We start from the raw sequence: 16,856 nt of genomic DNA, 5'->3' as shown, positions 1-16,856 counted from the left end.
GACGTCCTATTGCACAGTTCCATTTAAGCATAGACCTCAGTATGCTACACACTGCCGAGCCGGCTTAATCCCGATGAGGGTGTCACCCCGCTGAGTCTATTTTCTCGACACTGTTCCGCTCAAATCTTAATTTCCCCAGAATCTCCTGCATTCAACGAGTTGCTACCAGTATTTCACTCGATATGTGATATGTATTCACCCTGCGATGGATTCAGATGCATCGTCCCGTGTCGTGTCGGCTCCACCGGGTAAGAAACGAATTCCGGTATGTTTCCCTCTCCCTATCTATCGTGAGCACATGCGACAATATAGCTGACAACATGATCTAGAGAGCCTGTAGCGCTTGTCGAACGTCAAAGGTATGTTTTCTTTCTCTATGGTATTCTGTAACTCGCCGCTGATGTACCCAGGTCAAATGTGATGGGAAGAGGCCTTGCACCAGGTACCATTCGCCACGATGGATACCCGTGCTAGAGATCGATGGTGCTGATTGTCTACAGGTGTAACAAGCTAAAAAAGCGATGTGTCTTTTTCCACATTCCAAAGGACCCTGCTACGGAGTACGTATTCGCACTTGTTTTACGCTTACTCCCTGTATAACTGACGCCTCCGCAGGAGACTCGAAAATGTCGAAGCTGAGGTTCGTCATCTCAGAGAGCAAGTGGATGCTCTACGTGATCTCCTGCAGACATGTTCAAATTCGGACGCCCCAGTTCCCGTCGCTGAGGGACGGGCGCCTCATAGAGAGAATTTGCCTCCTAATGGACACGGCCCAGATTGCCATATGTCCCCTGCTTCTCAGATGATGCTTGGGTCCACCAATGTGCCTCAACTTCCAGAAGCCAGTTATGCAGAGGCCCCGGCTGGCGACCAATCAGGGGTACATGGGCTGGCTGCGAGCCCTGGAGAAGTTTCTACCCATTCTCGCATGCAAACTATCATCACAGAAGCAGGCAGCGTGACAAAGAGGAAACGGTCTGGCTTCGAGGTCCGCGACGAGCCAGTTGCAGATTTCATCTCAAAGGGCTTGATGACGCCAGACCATGCCATTTCTTGTTTCAACACGTGAGATCCCTTGACAAAGTTCGTACTTTGTCCCATCGTTTGCTAACCAGAGATGGTGCAGATTTTTCCAAGGTTGCGTATGTGTTGCAGTACTTCTGTATCTTCATCCCGGCTTGCTAATACGTACGTTACCATAAACAGGACAGGTATATCCCGGTGTTCGACCCTGACTATGACACCTTCGATTCGGTGCGCTCGCGAAGCAGCATCCTACTCAACGCTATCTGCACGATAGGAAGCCGCATCGAACCCAGTAATTGCCAATTTTGTTCTATGCCTGGTGAGGGCGCTCTGCTAACATATGATAGGGTTCGGTCCTCAGATATCCGATATACTGCACGCAGAACTCAAGAAATGGATTAATGTCATCATTCAAAACAAGAGATTGAATTGCTTGGAGTCTGTCCAAGCATTGCTCGTTGTTGCCTGCTATTCTACGGAGCGCTCGTTGATCTTATCCTTTGCTACTCGAATGGCCTTGGACCTGGACCTAGACGAAGCTTTCGAGGAGCTGACCCAGCGTATGTCGATGAAAGAAGTTGAGGACTTACATGGACCTTCCGGGTCTACAGAGGAAGAACACAGTTTGATGCGAAAGTCCAGAACCTGGTTCGGGTTATTGGTCCTAGAGCATATGTAAGCTGCTCTTGATCGATATCGTACGGATGAATTTGACGAACGTCGTCTAGTTTTCGCGTCGATGGCGGCAAACCACCGGGCATCCGATTGCTTGGGAACTCACGTCGGTGTCGAACCTTGCTCAAACATCCATCATCGACTGTTCTGGATTTGCGTTTGTTCTCTCAAGTCGAGGTAGGTCAACGGAAAGGCTGCTTTACTGTGACGAAGCTGACCATCATTACAGCTGAACGCCATTAGAGGTAGTCCAACACATTTGACCTATGTTCTGAACGATTCAGCTGATCTCCAGCAGCTAGTATCAATGATACCTTGAGCGGCAAAGAGACTCTTATTCGCTCAGACATCGCAGGTTTCGTGCAAGAGGTCAAGGTTGAACTTGATCTCTGGTTCGAGTTCGTATCCCTCTCCTCTCAACTCTATGGAGCGATATACTGACTGGTATCAGTGATTGGTTGCGCATCATCGGTGAGCTCATTGAAGGTTACCGAGCTACGTAGAATGCTAAATGGCTCACCCTCTACAGAAGACTCGATCCCCGCCGAAGCGGAAAAGCCGTTCCTCCTGCTCGCACTGCGCGTACAGAAATGCTGGGCCGAGATGATGCTCTACTGCAAGGCGCTGCGATCAATGGGCGTAGAGAACGTTGCGTGCGTTTCCTGAGTTTGATTCCCCCCGCTCGTCAGCTAACATCCGACAGGGCAATGTCTCCCTCCGAGCGAAATATCCTCGTCATGGCCAAGGCCAGCGCCCGCAAACACCTGCGCCTGATCAGCGGCGAGCCGGACTTTTACCTCGCGAAACTGAAGTACGCCATGGACTTTGTCTGGGCTAAATGTGCCTTCTGCTTCCTTCTCCTCCTCAAGCTCTCGCGCCTCCTGCCGGAACGAAAAGAAGAACACCAGGAGCTCCTCGAGCACGGGAATCGACTGCTCAGCGAACTGACCAAGAGCGCGGACTCCCACGGCAACACGAACGGCAGTAGTAAGATCTACCTGCAGATTCTCAAGCTCAGCGTCGAGAAATACGGGAGGGCCGTGCAGGAGAGCGGGATGGACGTCGACCAGGCGGCCATGGTTCCCTTCTGGGAGCTGTTCGATGCGCAGGCGGATCTGCAGTCGTTTGTGCCCGAGCAGTTTGTCACGGAGTGGGATTTTCCTGGGCTCAATCTGTTCTACTTCCCTACCGCGTGGCAGGATTTCTTTGGGGATTTTTCATTGGCGATCTAGCTGGTGGCGTCTTGAAGAGGATAAGCAAATGTGGGGGAATCGTTCCGGGTCTCATTATCGTTCGACCATGTACATCTAAGCAAATTTCCAATATGAATAAAGTATGAACATCCTCTATCTGCCTCATGAAACTTTTCCTTCAATCTCATGTTGAAATGAACGAGATCTGGATATCTAACAGGAAGAAACAATGGCAAAACAGACGACTAAGCAGGCATGTCTAGCCCAATGCTCTCATGGTGAGCTCGACACTGTAACAAGTCAGCACAAAAATCATATCGACGACGTAAGAGGGAACGTACACAGCAAAGGTACCCGCAGACACGGGCATAGCTCTCAGCAGAGTCGGCCCCAGGCCCTTCCAGAAGCCGCCAAAGCCCTCCGCAGCAAAAGTCTTCTTGAAACAATCGGTCATGCTCTTGAATTGTTGCTGCGCACCGAAGCCATCGCACTGCATCTTACTCTTGACCACGTCGAAGGGGTAGCTGCTCAGCCACAGCACCTCACCGGCAAGACCGCCGTAGGTCGCGACCTTGATGCTGGAGATCTCCTCGCGCTTGATGTTGTTGCGCTTGGCGTCCTGGTTCATCAGGTACTCGAAGGTCAGAAACCAGGTACCGTAGGCCTGGGCTTCTCTGAGATACGTGACGTTCTGGCCCCTGTAGAGGCCGCGCAGCACGCCTCCCTGAGCAACGAGTTTCCGGATGCAGTCGAGCGGTCCGCTGTATAAGCGGCCCTCGCCGTGAGGCTGCGTCTGCAGGCGGATACGGACGTGCTCAATGGGGCCCGAGAGGGCGGAGTTGGTGAGACCCGCGAAACTTCCGGCCAGATAGTACTGGCCGTAGGAGAGAGTCGGATCGGCATACTTCTTCTTGTTGAGTTCCTCCAGCCGTCTTCTGGCTTCATGAAACGCACCGAATTGTACGCTGACCTGCAGGATATGAGTTCTTCTTGCCAGCAAATGTCAAGGAGTGGAATCTTACACAAGCACCGATACCAATGAGTGGGGTCAAAGTCCCCTTGTAGAAAGCCAAGGGTCCCTCATTCTTGAAGATTCTCGTGGCGCAGTCAAGAGCGCTTTTGTACTCTGACGTCGTCTGTAACCGCACCTTGACAATATCTGACAAGTGTTAACCAAGGTTTGACTCTATCTGTGAGTCTCTGGTTCACCCACCAAAAGGCTGTCCTACAAGCCGTTAGTATCGCAAGCGCATACAGTTGACTAGGATTAACGATCGATAGCTACATACCAAGAAGCACCTGTGCAATGCCGCCCGCAGCACCAGCAGCCAGATCCTTGAGGGTGCGCAGAGCTCCTCCGCCCTTTTGCATGTCCTCAAAAGCCTCCGACTCCATCTTGGCGTAACAATTGACCCCAGTTGATCTGCGATAAGACTCTGCGGCAATTGGCGCGGGTTTATCTGCCACAAGATGGTTCGGCGCGAAGATAGAGGATTTGACTCACTTCCCCGGAGGACCAGAGGAATCTCTCAAGGGATATAAAAGATCCTAGCACCACTTATCGGGGCGGAATGGTGGAATCTCTCCACTGCAGCCATCCAAATCTTCGTCTCCGATTCGGCAGCTGCGCCGACGCACGTGACCTCGTGCGCGGGAAACCCCATCTGGAAACGCGTATTTAATTTACCGGGTATGTAATCGCGTATCGTCAGGAAATTTAACCATCTGAGGGAAACGCTCCGACTATCATAGCAGTGCTGGAGAGAGAGAGAGAGGGTGTGATCTCTTCCATCGAATTATGCATAGGAGGTTAGTCATAGAGGTAAGTGATCTTGACTGCAGTCCTCGATTTTGATTCTCATCAAGAAACATCACAGCTCTCTCGCCGTCACGGGCCCGAATGGTCGTGCCCAGCCAGGTCCAGGAAATCTGCTTCTGCTCCGATACCAGCCTATGTTCCCCGACGGAGCTTTCGTTCGTCCCTAGCGATCCTTGAATCGTCATCCGAGCCAGCGAATCCTAACGAAGATGGGTCGGTATCCCGTCCAGCATGGGGAGGTTCGAAAATTGGTGGTCGCTGGGGAGCTAAGCAGGCGCTTAAACCGGCCACATTGAGTCCGGCAGAACAAGCGCTTCGCGATTCATTAGTAGCAAGGAAGGAAACCGCCGCGAATGAGAAGGAGGTGGAGAAACAACGACCGCAGAGGCCTGCGCTACTTGAAAGGGCGGACGATTTGTTACGAGTGCTCGATGCTTCTGGAACGAGGCGATCCTCCGCTTCGTTACGGGAGCGGCAACCAGAGAAAAATGTTGATGTGACTTCGGGCAGACCAGCGAAAAAGCTTCGAGGGAAGGATTGGGAATGCCCACGATGCCGGTACCATTGTTTCGGGAGAAGCAGCACCTGTCCACGCTGTAATACCCCAAAACCGAAATTGGACGCCCCGGAGTCGCCTCGTCAGATAAAACAAGAGCAGAACGCCTTAAAGATTCAGAGGCTGGGCCAGTCATTGCGGTCGGAATATGAAAACCAAAACTCTGGACGCCGTCTAGGGGAATTAAGCCAAAAGGGCGGAGGTTTGAAACACATCGCGCTTGAGGACTACCTCGTGAAGACAGGACGCAAGACCGAATCTCCACCTGCATCAACTGAATCAGAGAGGCAGTCAATGGCCGAACAGCGACGGTCGAATGCTAGGGGTCAGGTTTCAGAAACCCGCGGTGCCGACCGCCAAGCTTCTGGAGCAGTTCGCAAATCATCCAAACCGGAGGCAGACCCATGGACATGGGACCAGTCAGCCCTGGAAAAACTTCAACAGACATATGAAGCAGAGGCTCAAAGTGGGCAAAGGCCCAAGCGGTGGGAAGGGCGCAAGGAACGAGGAGATGATATTGACGACGAAGAATTTGACCCAGAAGACGACCGCCGCCGTCGCCGCCAGGAACGTAAGCGCCAGAAGAAAGAGAAGGCCCGGCAGAAGGAGCTCGAGGCGGCGGCTCCCAGTCCTCTTTACCTTCCGGAATTCATCAGCGTCAGCAACCTCGCTGATGTCATTGGTGTGCGGCCGGCACAATTCATTCGGAGGATGGAAGAAATGGGATTTGAAGATGTCTCGTACAGCCATATTCTTGATGCTGAAACGGCAGGCTTGATCGCGAGCGAGTACAACTTCGAGCCTATCTTCGAGACCGATGATCAGGACCTGGTTGCTGCTCCAGAGCCAGAAGACAAGTCCGCATTGCCGCCTAGGCCACCGGTAGTGACGATTATGGGTCACGTCGATCATGGCAAGACCACTATTCTGGACTGGCTCCGAAAGTCGTCGGTCGCCGCATCGGAGCACGGGGGTATCACACAACACATCGGTGCATTCTCCGTAGCTATGCCTTCGGGCAAGACTATCACCTTCTTGGACACACCTGGGCACGCAGCGTTCTTGGATATGCGGCGTCGCGGTGCGAATGTAACCGACATTGTCGTGCTGGTGGTTGCTGCGGACGACAGTGTCAAACCGCAGACTATTGAGGCCATTAAGCACGCCACCCAATCCAACGTTCCCATCATTGTCGCTATCAGCAAAATCGACAGAGAGGGCATCAACCCAGAAAAGGTCAAGCAAGACCTCTCGGTGCATGGTGTCCATGTGGAAGACTACGGGGGCGATGTCCAGGCTATCGGGGTGAGCGGAAAAACCGGCCAGGGCATGTTGGAACTCGAGGAGGCTATCGTCACCCTCTCGGAAGTTCTAGACCACCGAGCCGACAAAGCTGGGGCGGTGGAAGGCTGGGTGATTGAAGCTACAACGAAGAGCTATGGACGTGTTGCGACGGCTCTCATCAGACGTGGTACCCTGCGACCGGGAGATATCATCGTTGCTGGTACAACGTGGGCTCGTGTTCGCACGCTTCGCAATGAAGCCGGTGTCGCCGTCTCCGAAGCTACTCCCGGCATGCCGGTGGAAATTGATGGCTGGAGGGAGCAGCCCACTGCCGGTACCGAGATTCTCCAGGCGGAAGACGAGCAGCATGCCAAGGACGTCGTGGAGTATCGCCAGGAGAAGTCGGAGACGCAGAGATTGAGTGAGGACACATCGGCCATCAACGAAGCACGTCGAGAACAGCAGGAAAAGCGACGGCAAGAGGAGAACGAGGGGGCGGAAGCTTCTGCTGACGAGGATGCATCCGGACCCAAACCGGTGCATTTCATCATCAAGGCCGATGTTGGCGGTTCTGCCGAGGCGGTGCTAAATTCGGTGACGGCCATTGGCAACAACGAGGTCTACGCCAATGTGCTTCGCTCCGAGGTTGGGCCCATCAGTGAGTTTGACATTGAGCATGCGGCCACCGCAAGCGGCAACATCATCTCTTTCAATATGCCGATCGACCCTGCCATGTCCCGGATGGCGGAACTGCGGGGGGTCAGAATCATGAATCACAACATTATCTACAAGCTCATGGATGAAGTCAAGGCGGCGCTCAGTGAGCACCTGGCGCCATCGGTCTCACAGCGTGTCACGGGTGAAGCAGAAGTCGGTCAGATCTTCGAGATCACCCTGAAGGGAAGAGAAAAGGTTGCTATTGCGGGATGCAAAGTCCGTAATGGTGTGATTCACCGGGCCAGGAAGGTTCGAGTGTTGAGGGGACAGGACACGATCTATGACGGTATGCTTTATTCTTTTGGGGACTTCACACTTAAGGCAGAAATGACTGACTGAATGTACAGGCACGATTGCATCGCTGAAGAACGTCAAGAAGGACGTGACCGAAATGCGCAAAGACACGGAATGTGGTATCGGCTTCGAAGGCTGGACCGACTTTGCTGTTGGTGATCACATCCAATGCTACGAAGAGATCTATGAGAAGAGATACCTTTAAACTTTTCTCTATCTCGATTACCAAGATGACTTGCTCTTCTGTAACCTCGTCTGGCAGGTTACTGTATTCTTACCTGGTTGAATGCCTTCTCTTCTCTTGTGCAAATTGACATGATAGATATACACGGGTTTGGGAAAAGTCGCATATACCTGGAGATTTGCATCTCATGTACAATAGGATATCATTATCTACATAGACTATTCATGACAGAACTACGTTCTCTAAATCTAATCTCAAGGAACAATTGCATGATCCCAAAACTCAAGCTAGACGCAATGCATTCACCTCGCCTTCCACCTCACCCTTCCCACCCACTTCGCCCAATCCTGCACGTCCTCCCTCTCCATTATCCTCTCAACGGTATAGTACTCTCTCGCCAGCTCCTCGTTACTCGCCATCCGATGCACAAAACTATGGCACGCCCGACACAGCCACGCCACACTATTCAGCATCCACTCCTCATGCCACCCCTTCTTGAGCACCTTTGCATGCACCCCGCGCGGAATCAGATGGTGATACGAGAGGGGGATCCAGTCGCGCTCGCAGATCTCGCAGGCGTCGGTGCGCGTCGTCGCCCATACCGGCGGCGCGGCGGTCACGCTGGCGACGTACTCGCTCAGCACTGGGGCGAAGAAATCGGGGACGTCAGAGGGATCAGGGACGAGTCCGTAGACGGATAGCGAGTCGGAGACTGCGACGGGGACGGTAGCTGTTATAGACTCGAGGGAGCGGGGGAGCGGGGAGGAGGCGTATTTGTCTGCGAGGACGGGGTCGTGCTGGATGGATGAGTAGGAGAGGGTTTGGAGGTCTGTTGGTAGTGAGGGGAAGGTTTCTGATGCGAGGAACTGTAGCGTTGGTTCAGTATACCTCTATACCCTCGTGGTCCTGTAAGGAGGGGTTCGTACATCGATGAACTCGGCTAGCTCTTCTGGATTCACCCGAGATGGTAGAGATGAGGAATCGGAATCCGTGGTATCCGTCCCAGCTTCATCAGTAGCAAGTTTCCTAGTGCCGCGTTTGGATTTCTGCGCTTTTCGCTTGGATGGCCGGTTGCGTCTGCCATTATCGGATCTTTGCACGATTGCGCTGGAGAGACATTCCCGAAAAACCTCGTAATTGCTCCCCTCGCTGGTTCCACGCGAGGTCATCGAGTCGCATGGACTGATGCTGAGTCTGTCGTAGTTCTGGCAAGGCGCGATGGCTCGGGGTTGAAGGTGGTGGAAACACGAACCATCACCGCCATGCTTATCGAGAATTGACATCATCACTGGTGTTGTTGCCTACGATGTTTGAGGCGGTTATCTTAAAGGAGCTTTTAGCCGGTGCATCTCTGCTATTGACCTCTTGACTATCATTTGATTTATATACTGTAAGCCAACTTATTTGATCCCTGGAACAATGTCTAGAGAAATTGTGATAGCTCTCGATATCTATGGCAGTCTTCTCCCCCGACACCATCGGCAAGCAGCTGGAGCTATATTTCGACGAAACTATGGCACAAAGAATTGCGAAAACCTGGAGAACATTTCGAGTTGAATATGCCTGGGACTGAGCAGCATGGGTAACCTCTCTCGGATATAGCCGCTATTACATTGAGTTACCTATCGTCTCTGACTGATCACCCACGACACTTTATATCCTACGTGAAAGTCACACGAAACGCCCTTTTTGCAATCCCTTGCAGAGACAATACGCACATAGGCCAGTACAGATCTCACAAACTTGATGAATGCCCACGGTAACATGGTCACCTTTCCGTAAGTGAACGAAGGGCGGTCCCGAATATGAAGGTGGTCGCCCGGCACCCATTCAGAGATTTTCAACGCGATTCTGCGCTCGAAAGACCTTGCAATCCACGCAGAAGTATCCGGGATATTATCTCTAAAGATGATATTGGGCGGTCTACCTTCTCTCGGCGGAGAAGGCTGAAAATCTAATGCATGGGAAGGCGTATGGTTGGTCGGCGGAAATGCTTTTGATGTCACAGGAGCTCTGAGCGTAGGCATGAACGCCGTCCATGTAGACCGCAGTTGTCGCGGTGGGACAGACAGAGCAGTGAATTAGAGCCAACGCCGTAGTGAGCGACCTTGGCCAAGTCGTAGACTTTGTTAGCAGACATTATAAGATCTATAGCGGGAAATCATGAGCCTGCTCTACTTATGCAGCAATGTGCAGGCGAATTGTCCTTTGGTCCATTTTATATGAACCCAGAGGCCAGTCCAGCAATACAGAAAAGTGATGTACGCTGTCAATATTTCCAAACGCTCCACAAAAGTAAGAAGGATTTGGGGTAAGTCAGCAATCGTTCATCTGACCTCCTATTTCCCCTCCAGGATCCATTGAGAAATGTGGATATCAGAGTGAATAAGGAGGATGATCAGTTTGGTATGAAAGAGAAAAGAAGAAAAAAGGTCGAGTTGCGGGAAGAAATTTCTGGTTTTATATGGTACTACTGCTTATCGATAAGGATGGCTCTCTTGGCATGTTTGAATGTGACCGCCTTGAGAGCATCATCACATCACTCTTTCAACTATGAACACAACGAGATTGACATACTAGGGTGTTGATGTAGCTTTGCCTTGGCTGGGACGGAAATGAACGGGCTGTGGGATCCCAGCAAAGCTGCTTGGTTATATCCTTTGCGTGTACGTTTATCCTACTAATCTTGTTGCCTGTATATTCGCTGACCGCTTCATGAACATCACGTAGGGGATTTACTACTTTGCGTCGCACCGATTTCTTTGGCCACTGTTTCGGGCGCGCTTGATATCTATCGTCCTGCTTTCTACATTTATCTACTTAATCCTCTTTCTTTTCACATATCTGCCACAAGTTGCCTTTCTCGCCATCTTCCAAGGCGCCGGTGCTTGGGTCAATGGTGCATTTCTTGTTCTTGGAGAAGGAGCGGCCATCGTAGCGCTACTGTTTGAGGCATTTTTTGTCGACGAGACCTTGGTGGACATCTTTGATGCTGTTCTTGTCAACGAGGGCCATGGCGAGCTCGTCACCGCTTGTAGGGTCCTGTATCCCCAGGGCGACGACGTTATCAAGCGGCTGGGTAAACCGACCCACAGCGCGGTGTATTCGCCATTTTCTCTGCGGCAGATCATCGAGTTTATAGTCTTGCTGCCCTTGAACTTCATCCCCGTCGCAGGCACGCCGATGTTCTTGTTGTTGACCGGTTATCGCGGGGGCCCATTTCATCACTGGCGGTATTTCCAAATGCTAGATCTGTCGAAGAAACAAAGGAAGGAAAGGATCCGTCGACGGCAGCTTCAATACACTACGTATGTATCTCGTCTTGCGCATTGATCTGTTCGGCCAGTCATTTTCTGATTTGTGGGCACAGATTCGGAACGGTTGCTCTGCTTCTACAGCTGATTCCTGCCTTATCTATGTTCTTCCTCATGTCAACTGCGGCCGGGTCTGCCCTCTGGGTAAGAGACATTGAGAACAAACGTGATGCTTTACGAGGACGACATGACGGCATGACTAATGAGTATCATGATGATGACGATGACAATATAATCTAAACCCTTCACCTGTTTGGCCTTATACCACTGGTTTGGCCGAGTTTGAAACACGATGTGCCGTTAGTGACTTGCATTAATGAGGAGTTCCCTTCTTAAATCGGGCATCCAAGGACGGTCCTGTGGCTTTGATAGTTCTTTGTTCTGGCGAGTCTGGTCGAATCCTCGTCCCCAGCTTCTGGTCGACTCTTCGGAGGTTCAGGCCTGACGATGTCGTCTTGTCTCCTCAGTAGTCTAATAATTGAAAGTTTATTTGGACTTGACTCCAGTAAAGGGGGTACGCGTCACGTGACGGGTGCTGAGGTGAAACAGTAACATTCACGAAGTCTCCAGACCAGCGGCTCGGCATTTGATAGACTATTTGAATGCCGTCGCCTTTACAGGTACTTGCAAGCATTACTCGCCAAGCCTTGATGCGAGATCCAGACCAGTCAGTATCTAGTCTGTAACTGTTTGCATTGCCGAAGTGCCTCATTGTACAATACCGATATCCCCGCCACTTTCGGGGTAGCTGTTTCATCACCTCCCCGAGTCTCGGATTGCAACGTCGAACTTTAGAAGGCAAAACCATCGCTTCTACGTGTGGATGGCTCTTGTCTTCATCTTTGATTATTTCATCCTCACTGTGCCATCTTTCACCTTTCGTCCGACAGTGACTCGCGTGGTGGGGTAGCTTTGTATTCGTCTTTTGGGATCCTCGGGCACTAGATATAGGGGGATCTCGAGGCCATACCTTGAACGTCGTCGTTGTCATTCGACAATTGTCGGTTCCCCGGATCATTGATCCATTAGGAGCATCACCTCTCTTGCGGAGAAAGGCTTCCGGAGATCTGTTGGCATCATAGCGGCTGTCATCAGGATTGAGTGCCTGAATCCCCGATGATTCCGGCCTGAGGCATGGAAATGGTAAGGGAATCACTCGGAAGTGCCAATGGACAACAAAACCAGACTCCGAAAAGCATGTGATGCTTGTAGTATACGCAAGGTTAAGGAAAGTACTCCTCTTGCCGAGTTCAGATCTTCATAGATCTGATCTTAATTAGGACCGCCAGGCTAATCTTATCGGCTAAAGTGTGATACAAGTGGACCACCCTGTCGGTCATGTGCAAGCCTGGACATCCCCTGTACCTATGACAGACCAAGCAGACGTCGTGGCCCTCCGAATCGTCATGCCGAGGCGCTGAAGAGACAGAGACTAGGAACTTCACCTAGTGCTCCTACTACCTCAATCTCTCCCAGTCCGTCAGATTTTTCTCCGACGCTTCCACCGATATCCGCAGTTAACCAGAATCTCGCATCCACTTCAATTCCATCTTCGGTAGAATCCATCTGCCCTTTGTCCACAGCGCGGCTGTTGGTCGATGATTTCTTTACGTATATTCATCCATTGGTCCCCATCCCTCATGAGCCCTCATTCCGCGTCGCCTTTGAGCGACGGGAGGACACCACCAATCCGACATTCCTGGCCCTCCTGGCCTCGATGATCGGGAGCCTGGTGGCATCCTTCCCGAGGAGACCAAAGCTTCATCTCAAGACCGAGGCAGAGAAAGCGGCCTTTCCCCACTCCCTAGCCTTGGTCAAGCGCTGTCATGATGTTGCTGTGCAAGCTCGAGGTGTCGGGTACCTCGATCGGAGCGCCACAGTCTATGACGCTGCCATCAGCTACTTCCTGGGTCTCTGCTCGGCATATGTCTACAACATCCGGCGATGTCGGGTCTACCTTGCCGAGTGCCGCACGATGTTGCATGTGTACGATCTCTGCCGCCAGTCGACCATGCAGGCGTCCTTGGGGCCAACAAGCCCGATTTCTTCTTCGTCGGGCATATCACAGGATCGGCTCAGTGGTCCAGCTGAGCGCCCAGTGGACCTGATCGAGCAGGAGCTCGCGCGGCGACTGTTCTATGTGACGCTAGCCGGCTACCGATCAATACAGCAGTTAGGCTCCACTGACACCCCGATGTATCTTCCTCCGGAGACGCCGACGGACCGCTACCCACCATTACCCCTTGAAGTGGACGACGAGTTTATTTTCAGAACGCATGTCGAACCTCAGCCAGCCAACCGAGTTTCGCAGCTGGTGGGTTTCAACGCCAACGTCAGGGTCTATAACTCGTACAACTCCCTGTCCGCTTGGGAGGTTGCGTTCGGCAGCGGACAAATCGTTGACTGGGAGCGGCAACGGGCTCTGCTATTCGAATGTTTGCAGAATTCCAAAGCGGCTTTGGCCAACGTGCCACCGGAGCTATCACTCCACCCTCACCGGGACGATTCCGCGCATGCGGCTGAGGACCTCTGGATGCGCGAGCGGCGCCATATCCAGTACGAGATCCAGAAGGCCAATATCTACGTGAGCCAACTAGCCACCAGATCCTACTTGGCAGAGAAGTACTGGAGTCTCTACGCCATTTGGAAGATGTATCACCGATCCTCCGAGGAGGGAGGACCCGGAACTTCAGTGAAAGTGGAGGGCAATGCGCACAAGGGGATCGACGATGCCGCTCAGAGCGATTACATTGGGATGGCTATGGCAGAAGAACGCCGTCTCGTCGTTCGAGATCTGTTTGTCTTGCTACGGTCGGTCAACGAGGTCAATATGGAACCCAACGGTGCCAGCTTTGTACGTATCTGCTCTTTTTCCCCCTTCGTTGAAACATACCTAACCCGTCCGTCAGACCGGTAAAGTCCGCCAAGTCGCATCAACCTTGCTCAACCTCCCCCACTCACGGACCGAGACGACCAACTTTGCACCCTCCACGCCAGGCCCCAACCCCATCACCCTTGCCGAGGCAGAATCCTATCTACACGCCTTCATCGACACCCTCATCCGACTGGAGGGACTCGCGGCGCCCACATCGGGCACGGCGGGGACAAGCCCCCACGCCAACGGACGTAGAATGAGTTATTTGAACGACCGGGACCGAGACGAGGAGGAGCTGCGCCAGTGGGCGAGTCTGAAGGATTACCAGGCGAAATTCAGCGTGTTTAGTGAGCTTTGATTATCGCTTCCTTATCGGTTAATGTAGACTAGGGTTGTTCGGGTGTTCAGGGCGGATATACTGTGTATAACGGAATGCAAACGAACTATCATGGCCAATTTTGGTGACTACATCTAGGAAATTAGAATTATTATTTATGGTACAGTGTACAGTGCATCCGCCCGTAAACTCCAGTTCCTAACAGTTCTAACTTTCCCAAAGCCACAAAAGAAATAAACCAGCTAATTTCCCCGCAAAGTGACAGTCTCCCTCTCGGTCTCTGTCTCCGTCTTCGTCACCGTCTGAGTCACAGTCTCTTTCTCCGTTTTAGTCACGGTTTCGGTCTCGGTCTCGGTCTCGGTCTTGGTGGTGGTCACCGTCATCACCCCCGGCGTAACAGGCACAATGGACAAATGGGCATCCCCCGGATCTCTGAAGGGGACAGTAGTTGTAGTCGTAGCCGTAGGCGTGCCCGTACGTGTTGCCTTTGAGCCCAATCCCGGTTCCGTCTCCGCAGCACCAGCAGCTGGAGCTGGCGCTTCGGCCGTAGGAGCGCTGGAAGCAAACACGACCACGCTCTTGGTTATGGTTGCTGTCGCGTGGAGCGTGGTTATCTCCCCTGTTTTGTTAGGGTCAGTGCCTGGGCCAGATGGAGGGGTGCTTGTTGGATCTGCTTTTGCGTTTGGGTCTGGGTCTGGCTGCGTTGTCGTTGTCGTTGCCGTGGGGGTCGGTTCTGCGCCCAGTGTAACCAGGACAATTACTGGAGTGAGGACGGGTGTGGCGTAACTGTCGGCGCTGGCGGTACCGCTAGCGACCTGGAGCTGACTGCTTGTGATTTCTCCGATGAATGGGGATGGGGCCGGTGTTGAAGAGTTGAAGGTTGGAGGTGTACTTGTCCTTCCGACTGTACTTGTGCTTGGTGTGGTGGTGGGTGTGGGGTGTGCACTGGAGGTGCTGCGGGTTTGGCCTGCTGGCTCTGTGGGTGTAGTGTCTGGTAGAGAGGATGCAGATGCTGTTGAAGAGGAACAAGAGGTGGTTGTATCCGTCTCGGGTTGCGGTCCTACCACGCTAGCAGTCGCGCTAGACGTCGTGGTCTTGGTCACCGTTGGCGTTGAAGCAGTTTCTGGCAGAGCCGTTGGTAAGAAAGTAGTTGAAGGAGGAGACGAGCTGGTCGTCCCGGCATCAGGCAAGGGTCCAACGACACCAACGGTCAGGCTGGATGTCGTGGTGGGGGTGCTTGCTGGAGCGGAGCTTGGTGAAATGACAACGATTGAAAGGGGCGTAACTGTAGAAAGCTCAGATGAAGGTTCTGCCGTCTGGCTGTGCTTGATAACAGGGATCGAGGTTGAGGTTGTAGACTTGGACACACTCGGAGTTGACACTGAGTGGGACGCCGAATGAGAGTAAGAGGTGGTCGGAATAACAACCTCAGATGTCTCCGATGAGGGTAAAGTAGCTTCTGCTGATGAGGAAGTGATCGCAGACGAATGCTTTTCCCTTGCAAGTGTGGAAGAAGCGGGTATCTCAGTAGAGCTAGAGGTACCACTATCCGCTGTTGCACGAGAACTGTCCGCTGTAGACGAAGGCAACGTAACCTCTTTAGATACCGATGGAGTAACTGTCCCCGAATGCCCCTCAGCCGGAAGCATCGACGATCCAGGAATCTCAGTAGAGGTATACGAAGCCTGTAGCACCGACGCCTGAGTACCATCCGCCGTCACGGAAGGCGTGATGGGAACAACATCCAAACCACCATTCGCTTCATCCGAAGCCGCTGGTACATGAATATCGAGTGGCGAGGGGCTGGGATATACTGTAGGTCCAGGGCTATGGCTGTTTTGTTCCAGATCTCGAATCTTGGGTGTAAACTGGGCGATCGGGCCAGCCGAGCAGGTTATAGCGAAAAGAGCGAGCGCGATGTTGAGGTGAACCAACTGCATTTCGACGGTATCAGAGAATGAGAATTTGAGAATATCGATGACGGACTGCTGTGGACTAAAGAAAGTATGCTTGATAAATAATGAGAAGACCGAAAGAGTGGATGGACGTTTCGTGCGAGGAACGTCGACTCGTGCTAATTGAGCATTATGGTGGACAGGAGGACAGGAGGACACAAAAAGAAAGAGAATAAAGAAAGCGACAGACAATCAGTAGAATGATAGACTAGCCAAGGAACAATCCCTTCTGGCAGACAATGGAGGTTATAAGAGGATTGAGGCTTTCATGACAGGAGCCCTTATGTTAGGCTGCAGAATGCTAGCGTCTGGCATGACTAGGGACAGACAATCCAGGCCTGAAGAACACACGGCTAGATGCATTATTGTGGATCTTGTTGATTGTCTCAAGGGTCGATGTCAAAGAGAGATGGTTGGTGGTCGAGACGAGGTTGGATGGCGCGCGACAAAGAAGCGCTTGGAGGTGTTGCACCAACCGCCGACCCTGAGAGGCTGCAGCGCACCATTGGCACCGGTGACTCAGCTGGGTCTCTTTAAATAGACCTGATTATTTAAAGATCTCTGATCTGTCTATTGGAATAAAGAGAAAGCAAGTTTCTTTGAGGATCTATGCGTTGCCACCTCTAC

The 16,856-nt window shown here is 52.3% G+C and overlaps 7 protein-coding genes across 7 annotated transcripts; 4 read left to right on the top strand and 3 right to left on the bottom strand.

Annotated features, from left to right (window-relative positions):
- Nucleotides 1-205: 205 nt before the first annotated feature.
- Nucleotides 206-2,933, top strand: Aspvir_006588 (putative C6 transcription factor; the record flags this gene model as incomplete). Its single annotated transcript, XM_043269783.1, has 13 exons — nucleotides 206-265; nucleotides 330-359; nucleotides 411-442; nucleotides 501-560; nucleotides 616-1,065; nucleotides 1,212-1,318; nucleotides 1,374-1,701; nucleotides 1,755-1,878; nucleotides 1,931-1,946; nucleotides 2,000-2,099; nucleotides 2,153-2,172; nucleotides 2,231-2,354; nucleotides 2,405-2,933. 13 exons carry the CDS (start codon nucleotides 206-208, stop codon nucleotides 2,931-2,933), a joined length of 1,980 nt encoding a protein of 659 aa, XP_043125718.1.
- Nucleotides 2,934-3,153: 220 nt separating this feature from the next.
- Nucleotides 3,154-4,289, bottom strand: Aspvir_006587 (putative mitochondrial carrier protein (Ymc1); the record flags this gene model as incomplete). Its single annotated transcript, XM_043269782.1, has 4 exons — nucleotides 3,154-3,184; nucleotides 3,236-3,864; nucleotides 3,917-4,053; nucleotides 4,184-4,289. The coding sequence occupies 4 exons, from the start codon at nucleotides 4,287-4,289 to the stop codon at nucleotides 3,154-3,156; spliced, it is 903 nt and encodes a 300-aa protein (XP_043125717.1).
- Nucleotides 4,290-4,692: 403 nt separating this feature from the next.
- Aspvir_006586 (translation initiation factor 2) lies at nucleotides 4,693-7,769 on the top strand (the record flags this gene model as incomplete). Its single annotated transcript, XM_043269781.1, has 3 exons — nucleotides 4,693-4,716; nucleotides 4,772-7,556; nucleotides 7,618-7,769. The coding sequence occupies 3 exons, from the start codon at nucleotides 4,693-4,695 to the stop codon at nucleotides 7,767-7,769; spliced, it is 2,961 nt and encodes a 986-aa protein (XP_043125716.1).
- Nucleotides 7,770-8,050: 281 nt separating this feature from the next.
- On the bottom strand, nucleotides 8,051-9,031 carry Aspvir_006585 (uncharacterized protein; the record flags this gene model as incomplete). The annotated part of the gene is made up of 2 exons (XM_043269780.1): nucleotides 8,051-8,614; nucleotides 8,675-9,031. 2 exons carry the CDS (start codon nucleotides 9,029-9,031, stop codon nucleotides 8,051-8,053), a joined length of 921 nt encoding a protein of 306 aa, XP_043125715.1.
- Nucleotides 9,032-10,363: 1,332 nt separating this feature from the next.
- Aspvir_006584 (EI24 domain-containing protein) lies at nucleotides 10,364-11,302 on the top strand (the record flags this gene model as incomplete). The annotated part of the gene is made up of 3 exons (XM_043269779.1): nucleotides 10,364-10,414; nucleotides 10,479-11,056; nucleotides 11,119-11,302. The coding sequence occupies 3 exons, from the start codon at nucleotides 10,364-10,366 to the stop codon at nucleotides 11,300-11,302; spliced, it is 813 nt and encodes a 270-aa protein (XP_043125714.1).
- Nucleotides 11,303-12,230: 928 nt separating this feature from the next.
- Nucleotides 12,231-14,295, top strand: Aspvir_006583 (uncharacterized protein; the record flags this gene model as incomplete). The annotated part of the gene is made up of 3 exons (XM_043269778.1): nucleotides 12,231-12,284; nucleotides 12,372-13,916; nucleotides 13,972-14,295. The coding sequence occupies 3 exons, from the start codon at nucleotides 12,231-12,233 to the stop codon at nucleotides 14,293-14,295; spliced, it is 1,923 nt and encodes a 640-aa protein (XP_043125713.1).
- A 221-nt stretch (nucleotides 14,296-14,516) lies between these two features.
- Nucleotides 14,517-16,214, bottom strand: Aspvir_006582 (uncharacterized protein; the record flags this gene model as incomplete). Its single annotated transcript, XM_043269777.1, has 1 exon — nucleotides 14,517-16,214. One exon carries the CDS (start codon nucleotides 16,212-16,214, stop codon nucleotides 14,517-14,519), a length of 1,698 nt encoding a protein of 565 aa, XP_043125712.1.
- Nucleotides 16,215-16,856: the final 642 nt, after the last annotated feature.

The sequence above is a fragment of the Aspergillus viridinutans genome, assembly GCF_018404265.1.
Source record: "Aspergillus viridinutans IFM 47045 DNA, scaffold_4, whole genome shotgun sequence".
Taxonomy (NCBI): Eukaryota; Fungi; Ascomycota; class Eurotiomycetes; order Eurotiales; family Aspergillaceae; genus Aspergillus; species Aspergillus viridinutans.
The sequence above is the reverse complement of the archived record's forward strand: the minus strand, read 5'-3'. Positions and strand labels throughout refer to the sequence as shown.